Source organism: Papaver somniferum, chromosome 11, assembly GCF_003573695.1.
Source record: "Papaver somniferum cultivar HN1 chromosome 11, ASM357369v1, whole genome shotgun sequence".
In the NCBI taxonomy this organism is placed as follows: Eukaryota; Viridiplantae; Streptophyta; class Magnoliopsida; order Ranunculales; family Papaveraceae; genus Papaver; species Papaver somniferum.
This window is the reverse complement of record NC_039368.1, coordinates 132534698-132550460: the sequence shown is the minus strand read 5'-3', so window position 1 is coordinate 132550460 and position 15763 is coordinate 132534698. Positions and strand designations below refer to the sequence as shown.

General features: G+C 35.4%; 1 protein-coding gene across 1 annotated transcript; it reads left to right on the top strand.

Moving 5' to 3' along the window:
- The first annotated feature begins 13554 nt into the window (after positions 1-13554).
- On the top strand, positions 13555-15279 carry LOC113325198 (transcription factor SPEECHLESS-like). The gene is made up of 3 exons (XM_026573411.1): positions 13555-14004; positions 14110-14667; positions 14906-15279. Exons 1-3 carry the CDS (start codon positions 13555-13557, stop codon positions 14969-14971), a joined length of 1074 nt encoding a protein of 357 aa, XP_026429196.1. The 3' UTR covers positions 14972-15279.
- The last annotated feature ends 484 nt before the right edge of the window (positions 15280-15763 follow it).

Genomic DNA, 15763 nt, shown 5'->3' with positions numbered 1-15763 from the left:
TGCAGGGCACTTTGGAGGAGAAAATCAAGCATTTGTAGAATGACAGAGAATCATTGGCCTTACAGGAGGTAATCAGTTTCCATTGTTAGATGCTTTGTCTGTCCCATTCAAGCTCTTAAGGTCCAACTCGAATTGATGGCCACAAAGAAGTTTAATATTAACATAGATGCTTCCTTGTCTTGATAGAACTTAGTGCAAGAAACGTTAACTAGACTGGATATGTATACATGTTTTTGGTACACATGTGTACGTAGTTGTACACTTATTGTTTGTTAATGTGCATATAGTTTTGCACATTTTGATTCTTCTTGAAGGTAAACATAGTTAATGGTGGTGTACATAGTTGTACACCATTACCCCGTCTCATGAATATATTGTCTGTTATGTGAGTATGAATGTCGGAGTTACTAGGCTTTTGTGGATAAGTACGTAGTTGTACACCAGTGTAATTCTCATAAAAAAATGACAACATAAGGTTATGAAAACTTTGCGTGTGTACTTTTTTGCTTTACTAGTTTGTACACATTTTGTTTTTGAATTATTAATGTGTACATATTTGTACACTTGTTAAGTATTTAGGTGTACATACTTGTACACATGTTATTCATTTTGAAGCCTAAGAAATTAAGGAAGGCACTAATGTGTACATAGTTGTACACATATTATGTTATTTAGGCGTACATCGTTATACACTTGCATAACTATATTTTGATGTACGTGATCTTTGTAGTTAGTGTGTTGTAATACTATTCAAATGCATTATTTTCGGCTGTAACTAAGATTCACATTATCTTTACTTGGCAGCTTTGTGTTATCACTGGCTAATATTGATGAGAACCTTTTAATTGAAAGTTGTTTGGACAAGTAAGGATGTTGTAATTGTTCTTCAGCATCTAACTGAAAAGATATTAAATTGTTTTTTATTTCTTTCAATTCTCTTCCTTAGTTTTTCTTTAGTATATATATATTTTTTTGGTATTAGTAAACATCGAGCAAACAACTCGAATAAAGATAAAATAAAAATAACACAAGGAAAGGTTAATAATGTTTTATGAAGTAGACCTCCGCCAAATGTTGGTGTTAATGCTGCGCCAGATTATACTCCCACACCTTCCAATTGAATCATTTACATACAAAAAGAAAATATGCGAGTTCTCCGCACTGACAATGAGAGGTATGTTTTATAATTCCAATACGCTTGTCTCCTTGGTCTGATTTTAGTCAGTCTTACAAAATGCTCAGTAGAATGATATTCTGTAAACATAGTGATCTTCTTAAATGCAATAACGGATGTTTTTCTAGTAGTGCATCGTTTGCAGAGTTGTTGATTTAGCTTGACACGGTCTCTTGGCATTCAGGTTACTATCCTTCTATAAGTGTACATATTGGTGCACCTGTAATACAAGTGTACATATTGGTGCACCTGTAACAAGATGAGTGCAGGTGGATTTCACTGCCATTTTCATCCTAGAAACACGCCTATTTAGGAATTGATATGGTGAATTTCACTGCCATTCTCATTCTAGAAACAAGACTATTTTATTTTTCTTTAACCAAACCCAAAATAAACATACATGTCATTTTTACTAAACTCTAAATAGCAAATATGCATGTCTTTGTGAAACAGATGAGTGCCTAGTTCTATAAGAGCTTGCAACTAGTATCACGTGCCTTTGTATTGTGAAATTGTTAAAATAGGTTTGGGTTTCATTTGAATTTGTTTGTTCTGGGAACTAATCTGATTACCTTTATTTGTTATGATGAGGGAAGAAATATTTTAACTAGCTCAATGGGCTAAGATGTAAGAACTCATTTGGAACAAATCGAATTTTCCCATGATTAGACTGAGTAATTCACGTGAAGGTGGCAGCACAGTTAGAGCTGCAGTTGTTTCTGGGGATGAACATGCTAAATTATCAGGTGCATTTGAGACGCTGGCAGTAGATATGCTTCCTATGGCTGATGATTTGTGTATGCACAAGGATGAGCCTGATTAGGATACACAAACGGGTGGATTTGCTTTCGTGGATGAGGCAATTGAAGATATTCGTCCAGGCAAGGTTTGTTCTTTCTTAGCTCTGATCACTTACTCTTACCCAAAAATATTAGTGAAATTGTGAAAGTGATGATACCCACAACTCTTTTTATTTTCTTTTTTGAGCAGACAGTTGCACCATAGCTCATAACTCGGTTTGATCTGGCATGATCAAGATGTCCATGATTTAATTCAATCTTTCTGGATTTTTGTAGATGTGTACATGTTTGTACACCCGTGTAAACTAAGATTTTTAAAAAATGAAAATTATATAGTCATATGGGTACTCTTTTCGTAGCTCTCGGAAAGAGCTTTCCGAATATATAAAATTTGCGGATTTTGGACGAACGGTTCCACAGATAAATTGATTTTAATTTTTTTTTTATATTATTTAAAACTGATGACACCATCATGAGTCACTTTGAACTAAACTGTAAATATTTGGACTATATTGTAAACTAGAAGGTTATTTGTGTACTTTCCAAAAAAAATAACTAATTTGTACCTAATTGAATGGGTTAGGACTAAATAGTATATGTGGATGGGATTTTGGACTAAACCGTATTTTTCTCATGTTTTAAACAGTGACTAGCCGATGTACGTTAGACCAGGTAGCTAGGGTGTGTACAGCTTGCCACCGTGCATGAATGTTTTATACCGTGGAAACTTGGATGCACTCTATTTTGACATAACCAAATATGCAATCTGTAATGATATCAAGATATATGGTAACGACGTAACGACGTACATAGATGGTAACAGTTCACCATTTCTATTCCCTTGGGATTTGGGTAAACCGTTGGAACGGGTTGAGTGGGTCGTATTCGTTCCACTAAATGTTGAGTGGGTGGCATTCGTTCCACTAAATGTTGACCAAGTAGTGCGTATTTTTGTTTGTGTGCAGTGGCAAAACTGGAACCAGAGAACTAGAACGTCAGATGGGCATGACTATTTCTATACAGCGCTTAAAAGCCCAAAAATGAAAACGGAGCCCAGCTAGAATAAGTAACGAAAATTGTACCTAAAACGATACAAAAAGCTAAAGTGCAGGAATTCAATGTACTCACTACTTTCGCAAGATAATGAATAGCAAATTCAATTGTTAAGCTGGTGATTAGTGTTTAATCAGAAGATCAAGACTATATCCTCTTTCACTATCCATATCCAAGAGCCGTGAGGTTCTACTTCATCAAACCTTTCAAGATCTTGTGGGAAATGAACAACACACATATTCAGAAATTTAGCTTGTGTACTGTCATCCCTTCAAGGATGAAAAATAAAAGTATCTGGGAAATTTTACCTTATGTTATTCTCCGGCTAGTGTGTAAACAGCGCAACTCAAGAGTATTTGGAGGGAGACATAAAACTAGTGATGACAAGTAAAATCTGTTGTATATTGTGGTCCTATTAGCAACATCCTTTTTAATTAAATTCAAAATTTTCGCAAAAAATAAAATAAAATAAACTAATGAAAAAGAAAAGTTTTTTCAAATCTTTTGGGTGGGATAAAGTTCGGATAAGTCAGGCCCTGGTTTCGCCAGTGTTTGTGTGTAGGTTTTACACTTTCCATTTTCCTTTGTGTTCAACTTATGGATCCATATCTTCATATAATGACATCAAATTTTACATCGGAAAACTTAAGATTTATTTGTTACTCGTACTCTAAGATGGTTGGTGAACCACATGTTGTATGTTTTTGGAACTGGGGAACATGTTGAGATGAATGGCATATCGGAAGGTTGGGTGTAAACACACTTAAATTGATGCAAGGTTATGAGGAGACTAATCTCAATACACAGTACAATATTCTGAAAAGCTATGTCTCTCTTTGAAAGATAGCTCTTCTTTAATAGGAAAAGTCTGATATGAAGGTACCGTACACGTGTACCCTAATACCTTTTTCAGTACGACTTTTATCATTAGTCGTACACGTGTACTAATACAAGGATAGATTTCTCTGTGTACCCGACACGTGTAACCTAATACCTTTTCCGTCGCATTTCCGGAACCATCAAAAAGTTGGAATTTGGGTTGTTTGTATTTTATTGGCATAGATTTCTCTAATGATCCCTAGGTGAACGGAGATTGCATAACATAATTCGTTGTGGGTGGAGTTAGGACATAATGTTCTTAAAGATATTTAGCAATATGTTCCTCGGCTAAGACGATATGGTCTTGCTCTTTACTGTGTTGTCCATCTGGATTACGAAAACCCTCCTTTTGCACTCGGAAGATGCATGGTGTCTCACTACGTTGGGGTTCTTCCTGGAGGATGAGATCCGCCTGCCGAATGAGTCTCGTTGGGCTCTGCTCTGCAATAACAGGGGTTGTTGTGGTAATCCAAACGGGTCAAGATCCTCATCACCTCCTTCGGGTTGAAGTTCAGCTAATCTATCCATTAGGACCAACCTCCTCTTTTTGTCGAAATCCGTCAATTCCCAGCGCATCTGTTGTATATTAAGTTGTTTCGAAGTAGGTAAAGGCTGCTTATGCATCCCTGCATATGAATTTTTTCATTCCATCCCAGTCCGTGTTTGCGGAATTTCCTCAACTTGTCTTCGTACATCCCCAGATGCGTTCGGCTGGCCTACTCTTATTTGTAGATTTGAATATTGTGTTTCAGAACCTTCAGCTGTCGGCATTCCGAACTCGGGATTCACTTGTCGACTTTGCAATCCTTCCGTTCCCGAAGCTATCATTATTCCTCCAACGGTTTTAACAGGAACAGGGCCTGAAGCCATAATGCTAGAGTTTTCGGTGGTATTGAGGATTAGTCCCCTGTGAAGTCGCCAAATGTAAACACCCTTAAATTGATGCAAGGTTATGAGGAGACTAATCCCAATATAAAATACAATTCTATGAAAAGCTCTGTCTCTCTCTGGAGGATAGCTCTCCTTTTATAGACAAAGCCTGATATGAAGGTACCGTACAGTGTACCCTAATACCTTTTCTAGTAAGACTTCTGTCATTAGCCGTACACGTGTACTATTACAATGGGGTTTATTTAATCAACCATTAATCATCTTCTGAGGGCACCATGCTTGTGCCACGTCATTGTCAATGGTGGCTTCGGCTTGGTATCACCTGAAGCCCCCACTCTAGTGTCTTCGGCTCTAGACGAATCCTGGTGCTTACATTGCCCACCGTCAACTCGTCACTGTCCCTAACTGCAAGTATGACTAGTGCGTGCCCAAAATTTTTGGTAGGTGGTGGATAAGTTGTACCATTTTTCTTGAAACCTATTTTGAGGCATATTGAATTTTTTTGAGGCATACCAAATAATGCCAAAATAGAGTCACTAAATAAAAAACAACATCACCCCTTATCCACCCTTTTTGATAATGGCATAAATACCCTTACATAATTGGTGTTAATGATTATGATTAGATTTGATTAGTTAGGAATTTTAAGGATTGATTAAAAATTAAATTATTAGTGGTGAATTAGCAGATAAATCAAATTTATGTGAGAGAGTTGGGATTTTGAGAGGAAGAAGAAGAAGTGAAAAAAAAACTTGGGTTTTGAATTTTGAGATTTTAGTGATTAGAAGTGACCAAAATGTGTGATTCAAATCATAGGTAGACTTCTATACGAGGTTTCATTTCTTTTTATAAGTTGAATCTTTCAAAAAATTAAAATTTTAAAACCCAGATCTACCGACCAGATGAACAGTTCGGCTGATAACTTTTCAGCCGAACTTCACTCTGTAACTGACGAATTTTGGTTCGGCTGATTCGAACAAAATCTAGCAAAGTCGCATTAGCCGAACATAGTGTTTCTCTAAATCATACACTAGGTTCGGCTCAAAATTGATACTCCAAGATCAGCCGAATTGATCTTCTGAAAACCTAATTTCTTCTTTGAAATCATATTCTATCGATCAAACAAAATAAAATCAATCGAAAACAAGATGGGTTTGTTACACTTACATTCTAAAATACATCTAAGAGCAATTGAGATTTGGATTTCGCACTCCTACATTGCTCACTTCGATTCGTGTTTGCTTTGCTTGATCAATTTTTTGATTGAATTGGAGTCCAAGATGTTTGAATTTAAAGTTTATTTTGATTTTTGATTTTAGGTTTTGAGAATAAGGACACTCTAGTTATTTAAATTGTTTAAGGATATATAGTTAATTGCACTACCTTTAGACATCCCTTATAAACCCACCCTAGATGGTATAATGAATGAGTATGCCTCAAAAAAAATGAGTATGCCTCAAAACAGGTTTCTTTTTCTTTCCTGCATTCTTCTGGACCTCCGGTACTGGTACCCATGGGCTTTCCTTTAATACATTTCACGGGCCTATCCTCACATCTGTGCCCCTAGTGTACATCTACCTGCCAGTAGGCAGCGATAGAGACTAAAGAGACATAATAGACCAGGTGCTGCAGTGGACCCCACAATTTTGATACCTTGACAACCATTCGATGATATACATAGTAATATGTACCTGATTTCAGATTGTGATGATGATTTTCTGAGTTTTACTTTTTACAGACAAGTACTTTGATCATATATATCACACATGCACACCTGATTGTCAATTTGGAAGAAGAAGAAATTACATTTACAGTACGTACGTAGCAGTAGCAGAACAGTAGTTGAAACAAGAAAACTATTCTGAAAACTAAGTGTGTGAGTGTGCTAGTACAAAAAGGGAATCAGAAATGGGTTAGGTTAGGTTAGGTCCGTCCATTATGCAGCATGCATTTCCCTAAAGAAAAATGAATATGAGAGAGGTTTAATGGTTTAGGTCAGAGACACAGGATGCTGCTGCTGCTGTATGCTGATGATAATGCAGAGACAGTGGGGGGGCGGGTTAGATTGAGACGTGAGTGAACAGAAATCTAGATATGTAAAATTTCTCTGTATATGTATTCAAATCTGTGGAACCCACGTCACCTGATTTCTGATCATCTGGTTAATTTCTGATGAATGGAAGATAAAAGAAGAAGAAGAAGAGAAACATCAACTACAACAACAAGAGAAACACAATTCCCAATGCTAACCTCTCATCAGCATTAGAATTGACTGCTTTGTTATATAGTTGAAGTGGAAAAACACACTTCTTCTAGCCCAAGGTTATAATCCACATTGACGTGCCAACAAATCATTGGTTAACACCCTTTCACGCGGATCCTGCCATTCCCTAATAAGGGTTACCAACTTAGGCGACTAATGGGTTTGAGTTGATATTGATTGAGTTATATGTTCATATAATTTTGTACAAATATGTCTGTTTTACTGTTTATTCATACACGGGTGTATTTTTCTTTTACGTTCAATCCAGGCACTAAACTCGGAAGACTACACTTCACTTCCGGTCGTGACTGTTATCACCCAATTACAAAGGCATTTACGATATGAATGACTTTTCATTATCTCCGTCTGTTTGGGGAACTCTACAGTGTTGATTACCAGTATGTCTAAGTACCAAATGCTTGCTCAAACAAAGAATGTAGAATTGCCTCAGTTATTGTTGTTTGTAAAAAAGAAAAAAGAAGAAGATTTTTCTCTTTAGTTGAACCAAAGAAATGAAAAGGTGGGAATTCAACATCCAACAAAAAGTTCAAAAAATATAATTTTTTATTGGTTAGGTAAAAGAATGTAGAATGCGTTGATGTAAAAGGAGTGAATCAATAATAATAAAGTAAAAAAAAGGATCATAAGAAGAAGGGACAAAAGGACTATAAAGAGGAGATATTGAAGATGAGGAGAGGGTAAAGTAATAAAGAGAGGTCTGCAGAAGGGAGAAGTTTCTAAAATCAAAATGAGAACTTGATTCATCATACTCCTTTCGTGTTGCCATTCAATGCTCTCTTATTTCTTTTCTGATTAGGGTGTTGCAGAGCAGATTGAATGCATGAGTTTCAACAGTGTGTGTGTACTACCGAAGTGTAGTAAATTAGGTTGTAAGGCTTGATAGTGATAGGAGTGAGCAGGAGGAGAAGAATTGGGACCTATACAGCTTTAAAATCATATTAACGGTCTTATGTTTTCAAATTTTGTCCCATATCTCTCTACATTATTATTATGAGCAACCCCGGCCCGTTTCTGGTTGAGACTGCATTTAAGTCGTTTCTTCCTTCATCATGCATAGCTAAGCTAGAGCATTAGCCACTCCCACTCACTGTGTTGATTAGCTTACTAGTAGTAGTTTACTCTATTTGTGGGCTATTTTCTCATTGAGAATTTATGTTTCTCTACTAATTTCAACTTCTTTGTAGGATAGACACTGACTTGGTTGTAAACTAGGTAGGATATATTGATAAAAGGTCCGCAACAGGCCAAAGGGTCAGAGCTATATAGCCATGCATCATGCTATATATGTTACACTTGGGTGTGTGTGTGGTCCAGTTCTGTGTAAACTGATCCGTCTTGGAAAAGTGTTCATGATTTTTTATTGTGAAAGCCGATGTCTCATGGGGTTATGAACCAACCTAGATGTTGCATGCCTAACCACAAATCTCAGAAGAGTAAATATGGTTTTCCGTATTTGATAACAACAAAGATCCGTCCGTATCCTTGTTTTGCTGAGACTTTTTTTGCTTTCTTTTTCTTAAACAGAGTTCCAACAAAATTTAATGATGATGAATATCAATATATCATCATGCATTTAGTGAAAATGCTTAAAAACAGGGCGGTTGTCCCCATTTCACAAAAATCTTTCAAAAATATGCCTTTCTTATTCATTGTTTTTCCACGCCATTTAAGTTTTCTTTTGTCCGGTCATTTTACGTATTATCCTAATCCTAGATCTAGCTCCGTCACTGTTTAAATGGATCCATGAATTCTGGCAACACTGTAACAAAACTAGCTAGTGTCCATGTACAATAATGGCATTTCTAATGCCCACATTAACTCTTGACTAGTGTTTGAGATTCTTGGTTGAGAAGGCTTCTGGGAAGTAATTGCTTGGGGTTTGCAGAGGGGCATGATTGCTCTAGTCCTCACTAATAAATTTGCTTTGCATTCATTTAAGTTACCATTTAATTTTCCTATATAATTAATTGTACTCACCTGGCAAGGACATGCATGCGTGAGTGAAATTTTGACTAAATATAGGGAGACAAAACAGTGTATGCAAATTTAGACCTCAGCATCAATTTACATGAATAATCAGCTGCTAGTATTAACACTTATCATGCATATATTTTGCACAAACATAAATACACCGTTCATATAGGATTTCTCTAGTTCTAACTTTGCTTGGGGTTTGCAGAGGGGCATGATTGCTCTAGTGATCTAGCCTTCAAAAGAATAAGAGATTGCTCCAGTTCTCACTAAATTTTGTTTCCATTCATTAAGCTGAGCCTTTAGTTTGCCTAGCTAAGCTAGTTAAAACCAACAGGCTACAACATGCATGAGTAAATCTTGTCATTCTGTCTAAACATATCTAGGGAGACAAAACAGTGTTTATTCATTGATAGAAAAAGTAAATTCAGAATATGAATAATCAACCAGCTGTATTAATACTTATCATACTTTTATTTTGTACACACATATATACACTGTTCAATCTGCTGCATGTATAGGGTGAAAACACTACTTCCCAATGCCATTAAGCACTGCTTCACTCTTCTACCACTTGGTTTTAAAAGAAATGGAATATGAAAACACTCTTCTATCTTGTAGCCTATGCTGCAAAGCACTAGATTAAAATTAGAATTCGTGTTTTAGTAATTACGGAAAATTGCTTTCCTCTTAGGGTTAGGATTTCTTGGCTGAAAGAGAAGTCTAGCTCCGAAGTAATTGCTTGGGGGTTTGCAGAAGGGTATGACTGCTCTGGTCCTCGCTAAATTTACTGTTGGACTCACTAAAACTTAGCTTTTACTTTGCCTTTCTGATTAAACACGGCAGGCAACGACATACAAAAAGAAAAAGCAAAGAATTTTGTCCAAGTAAAGTGAGACAAACAGTGTTTTCATGATAGAAAAAGCTAGCATTTCAGAATATATAATCAAGATTCAAAAGGCTTTATCGTCATCAATATATATTTATGTAAATACTCATCAGCTTTATTATTAATACTTATCATGTATACATTTTGTACAAACATAACTGCACTGTTCATATACATTTTTTTTGATCCAATACACTGTTCCATACAGTTACAGTGGTTATAGTGAAGTCGCAATCCATGAACATAAAATATTTAAGTGGATTTTCTCTTTTCCCCGAAAGAATACAAAGTTGTACTACCATTTATGTACAGATAATTGAAGATACATAGATAATGTGTATTATATGAATGAAGTAGAAGAAGAAGGAAGAATATGATTCACTTGGACTGGACTAGGGAGAGGAGACACATAAGTTGTTGGGATTAGTAAATACTCAAACACTTGTAGAAAATACTACCACATTGATTCAACTAGCAAGAGAAAATCCAGAATAATTTATCGGAATTTTTCAACAATTTGGGTTTAATTTATTTTAAACGGTGAATATCATGAATTACCAGATTTATTAATTTAGTGGATCAGTTTTTCACACAGATTTATGCGGTTGATGAAGAATTATTGAAATTTAAAATATTGTGTTGCTTGAAAGATAATGCAAAAGAGCACTAGTACATAAAAACTGTTGGCCGGATATAAGATCATGTCAATGACGCATTCTCTTTTGCAGTATAATCTCAAATAGGATAACTGATCATTATCCTGTTCATTTACTAAGAGATCACTTCTGCACTATTGTTTTGTTTGGTTTTAGGTTACATAGACATTACGCAGATATTTGAATTTTGAATTGAATCGCACCACCAAAGATAATGATGCATCTTGATCATTCATCTACACGGAGATGCCGTGTCCTTTGCATATATTCATGACAAGTTGTCTGATCAGTTGCTACGTAGAGATATGAATGTATCAGCAATATATCAAAAAAATTGTGTGGGGAGTATTGATGAGGTGATCACAAAACATTAAATAATATGTGCAGAGTTTTGCTGATCATCAGTTATTACTGCTTTCCATTCACACCTTTCTCTCTGCATGTCCACCATTAACACCACCTTCCATCCTTGCTTCCTCATTAATGGTACTATCTCTCTCTCTAGAATTCTCTCCAACGCTCATTATCTTCAATTGGCTATTCTGTGTTTAATTCTAAATGAACGAAAATCCATGCAATAGTACGGCTCTACTGCGCATGATATAATTGACAATTCTATTTTCTCATTCAACAGCCGAGCTAGAATGAGTTAGGCCGACGTAGGCACTAGACACTGGGAGTTTATCACCTAGTTTTAGTTCCAGAACAACTCAAACCGGTCATTATTACCTGATCATCAGTATTTCTAATTTCTATCTACTAACTGAAAGAGAACTAGAGAAGAAATATGAAGAGTAATCTACTTCTATGATATTCGTCGGATTTCAGTTGCCAAATTTGCATTAAAATAGTATGTCTTTAAACTAATTTCTTTTCTAAATTTTACTTCTGGGTGAAATAACGCACACATATACTTGGTTCAGTAGCTATATTACTTGTGGTAAAAAATCATCGGTTACACTATTTTTTTTGTTTCTTTATCGACTGACTAGTTAAAGAAAGAACAACCATAATGCTAATATTTTAACACTACTGATACAGAAAATCCCAACACAATCTTCGTTAGAAAGTTATCTAAATCCCGATAAAACCCTACTTTTTTTTACCAATTTTACCCTTCTACTGGTAAATAAAATTGTCTCCTTACATGCAAAACAATGATCTCCCCACAACAACAAAAAAAAAAACATACACATTAATTTCCACCAAACTCTATCAAGGTATCAAGAGACCAAGAGAGGATAAAATTTGGCATTTCTCTAGATCGATTTTAATTTTACCATGAGACGCCATTAAAGAATGACAAGTTGGCAAAATGCCGTTTCTTTTGCCTTCTAGGACATAGATTTAAACAAACAAAATAAATAGAGGAAATCCAGATGTGGGACTGAGTCATGATTGTGTTTTTTGTTTCTTTGGGAGTCCTCTCCTTTTCTATGGCCCCTCCACCTCTTGCTCTCAGTCTCTCCAATTCAGTACCTGACGAAGTACAATCCTTTTCATTATAGAATTGCACTCTCATCTATTTAGCTCCCCTCTGTTAACCAAACCAACCTTATTGGGTAACAGTAACAGTAAAACAAGTTGCATATGTTCCTAATCCTTTGACCATGGAATACGGCCAATGTCTCAAACCAGACATATACCTAACATAAACTGTTAAGCCTGATCCTTCTTAATCTTTTCTTCTTAAAAAACATAAAAAATCAAGCATTTATGAGTTAGAAATAATTTATTTTTGTTTATTTTCCGGACAGAAGCAAAAGTCATAGGACAGAACGGAAATGATTAAGCTAGGGAGGTTTTGTCCCAACAAAATACATCCACTAAGATAAAAAGCTGGTCCAACTTGAACCCTTTCTAATTCCAATGCAGAGAAGCGCTGCCGGAACCGCACGATCCCCTCTCGGTACACACCGCGGGAGAAAAGCTCGTTGTGTCTATCATCATCCAGGACAAAAATAGAAGTCATAAGTCAGAAATTAAAATTTTGCTTCAATAAAATAAGAACTTGGCTTTTCGATTTTACTAAATAAAAAAACTACTTGTTAAATGGTATCCAAACAACCTCTTAAGCTATTAGTTGTTAACAAATTATAGGTCTAAGTTAGTTACTAATATTGGCTGTTCATTCCTTCTAGTTGTTGAGATTTCAGTCTTTATTATTATATTCTTATTCAATGTGTACTCTCCCTTGTAATTTATTATTAGTGGTTCAATAATTTAGAAATGCATCATATCTTGGAGAAAAATCCCGACATTTATAGGATACAGAAAGTGAAAACCTATTTTCCCAACACCTGTTCCAATGTATAAAGAAGTTGCAGCAGCTACCATTGGATCTCCTCTTGAGATAACTTTTGAGCTTTTGTTTTTTGTTATTGTTTGCATAAAATTATTGTCAAAAATTACTGGATTTGGTCGGAAAAAAGTTACAATTTTTCCCAACTCCCATCTCTTGCTATAAATTGCCACATGTCATTCTAAGGGGAATGCATTATCATACTTTGCTCCTCTACCAGGAGAACAATCCCTATTAGTATGCTGATACAGCATTATTCATAGTATTTTAAAAAGAAATCAAACTTATCTACTTTTTGTGGAATGTTTTGTTGTCTTAAATCTGAACTTTCTATATATTACTATTTCACAAAACCTTTTTCTCATTTTCTTCTTCCATATTCTCATTGTCTCTCCCTCTCTTTCCACCCCCACACTTGTTAAATTTGTTAGGGTTTCTCCTTGAAGTTTCAGGCCTCCTTGAAGAAACCATTCCATATTTCAACATTATCCAAGATTATCTTGTGACAATCACAACCCCGTCAAAAATACATATATGATTTTGATAGTTTAGTCATTTTCATATCACTTCATCTATATATAGCTACCATATATCATCACCACCACATTTTTCCTCTTTATATTTTCCCAAAATTCTTCTCAGAAGTATGCAACAAATGGATGATAACATCATAATACCAGAGTTTTTTGATGAATATGAGTTTGATGATCTCTTTGGTATCTTAGAAACCTTAGATAATACTACCCAAGATCATATTCCACAAGTAACACTACCATTAGACGAAGCTGTTGTTATCCACAGTCCTACTACTAACAACACATCACCACCATCAGCTGCTCTTGTTTCTCAAAAGTCCATTTCATCTTCATCTTCAAGTTTCCAACTAGGCTTTGAGCCTGAATTCGTCGACGTTCCCTTAGCTAGGACGAAGAAACGAAAATTCTCTCCAGGGAGGAAATCTGCTTCTCCTACGGCCGGTGAAGACATCCTCCAAGATGGACAGCCGAAAATATCACACATAACAGTGGAACGTAACCGGCGGAAGCAAATGAACGAGCATTTATCGGTTTTACGTTCATTGATGCCATGCTTCTATGTGAAAAGGGTAAAGATTTACACCCTTAATCTTTCTCTTTTACCATTTATGCTGCATAAGATGACAATTGAGATAATTTTTAGTTTTGTTCTTATTGTGTTTGATTTTTTATAGGGTGATCAAGCATCGATAATAGGAGGAGTAGTGGATTATATCAAGGAAATGCAACAAGTTCTTCAGTCTCTCGAGGCAAAGAGACAAAGGAAAGTTTACAGTGAAGTTTTAAGTCCAAGAGTTGTTGTATCAAGTCCAAGACCTAATTCATTACCACTGAGTCCAAGAAAACCACCAATTAGCCCTAGAGTAAGCTTGCCTGCAAGTCCAAGAACCCCAACACAAACCAGCCCTTACAAGCCGAGGATGCAAAAAAAATTAACTCATCTATCATCATCCCCTACTTCCCATGAACCAACTTCTTCAATATCATCTTCAACTTTGGACAACAATATTCTTTATGTCAAAGAGCAGCTCATTCCAAACCTAAAATGCTCACCTGCTAAAGTAGAGGTGAAATTTGCAGGTCCTAATGTCCTTTTGAAAACAATATCGGCTCGGATTCCCGGTCAAGCTACAAAAATAATATCAACACTTGAAGGTCTTTCGCTAGAAATTCTTCATGTCAACATTAACTTGGTTGATTCTTCTACCATGCTTAATTCATTCACCATTAAGGTAACTAAGTAACTACTTAATCAAACATACTGACTACAATTAGTTTTTTTTTTGGGTTAAGAACTTTAATTACAATTAGCAAAAGTCAAGTACAGCTGATGATATATACACTACACAGGACCACTTCTGCCCCATGGTGAAAAATTAAGATGATTCATGCTTTTGGCCAAGAAAATGTAAATTTATATCTTCACATAAATATAAAGCTAATTAATGACTGTTGTTGTTTTTGTGACAGATTGGAATTGAATGTAAGCTTAGTGTTGAAGAACTTGCGCATGAAGTTCAGCAAACATTTTGTTAGCAGCAGCAGCAATTCTAGCTTAAGCAACAACAGGGTTACAAAGATATAGATCATCCAGCTTCTCTTGATCTCTATCTAACAATAAAAAGAGGCTAATGTTTGTATTCAAATAACCCTTTTTGATTAATTAGTGTGATAAATAGATGATAATGTAATTAGTTTAATTATTAGTGGGTGGGATAATTTTGTAATAATTAACCCATGACAGGCTTACTATTTTTATTTAATTCCTAAGTGTAAGGTAATTAGTTTAATGTAATTCAGTTATCACTTTAATTTTAATAGTATAAATTACTAGTTCCGCTTTTTGATTTGGTTGTTGATAATTCTATTAGTCAACATTTAAATCTCCGGACCTAACACTTAAAAATTGTACTTGGCTTCTCGGTCCTTTAAAAAAAATCAGCAAAATTGAGCGCTAATTATAGATTTTTCTAAAAGAATTTCTTTGTGTAAAAGAGGAAGAGTAAAATTTTATGTGGGTGGCATTTACTTCTCTCTATTTAGTTAGTGGTTTTATCTCTGCGCTCACGACTACCAACAGGATTGTGATTCTAAAAAAGACCAAGAAGAACTTGACCATTTATGTAGGATTTTGCTTTGGATAATCATGGCTAACTGCTATTTACATACTAGATTTTCATTTTTCCTTTTAATTGCTTTGATGCCTCCTCAAATGAAACTATTTATAGGGTGTTTGTTCACTTTTGAGGTACAACGTTAAACCATACTTTGATGTGGTTTCTTATATGGTATTCATGATTTTAGCAACTTTTAGGTTCACCAAATAAA

Coding starts and splice junctions, on each gene's coding strand:
- LOC113325198 (XM_026573411.1), top strand. CDS start 13,555: ATGGATGATAACATCATAATACCAGAGTTTTTTGATGAATATGAGTTT. Junction 14,005..14,109: donor CATGCTTCTATGTGAAAAGG/GTAAAGATTTAC, acceptor GATTTTTTATAG/GGTGATCAAGCATCGATAAT. Junction 14,668..14,905: donor TTAATTCATTCACCATTAAG/GTAACTAAGTAA, acceptor TTTTTGTGACAG/ATTGGAATTGAATGTAAGCT.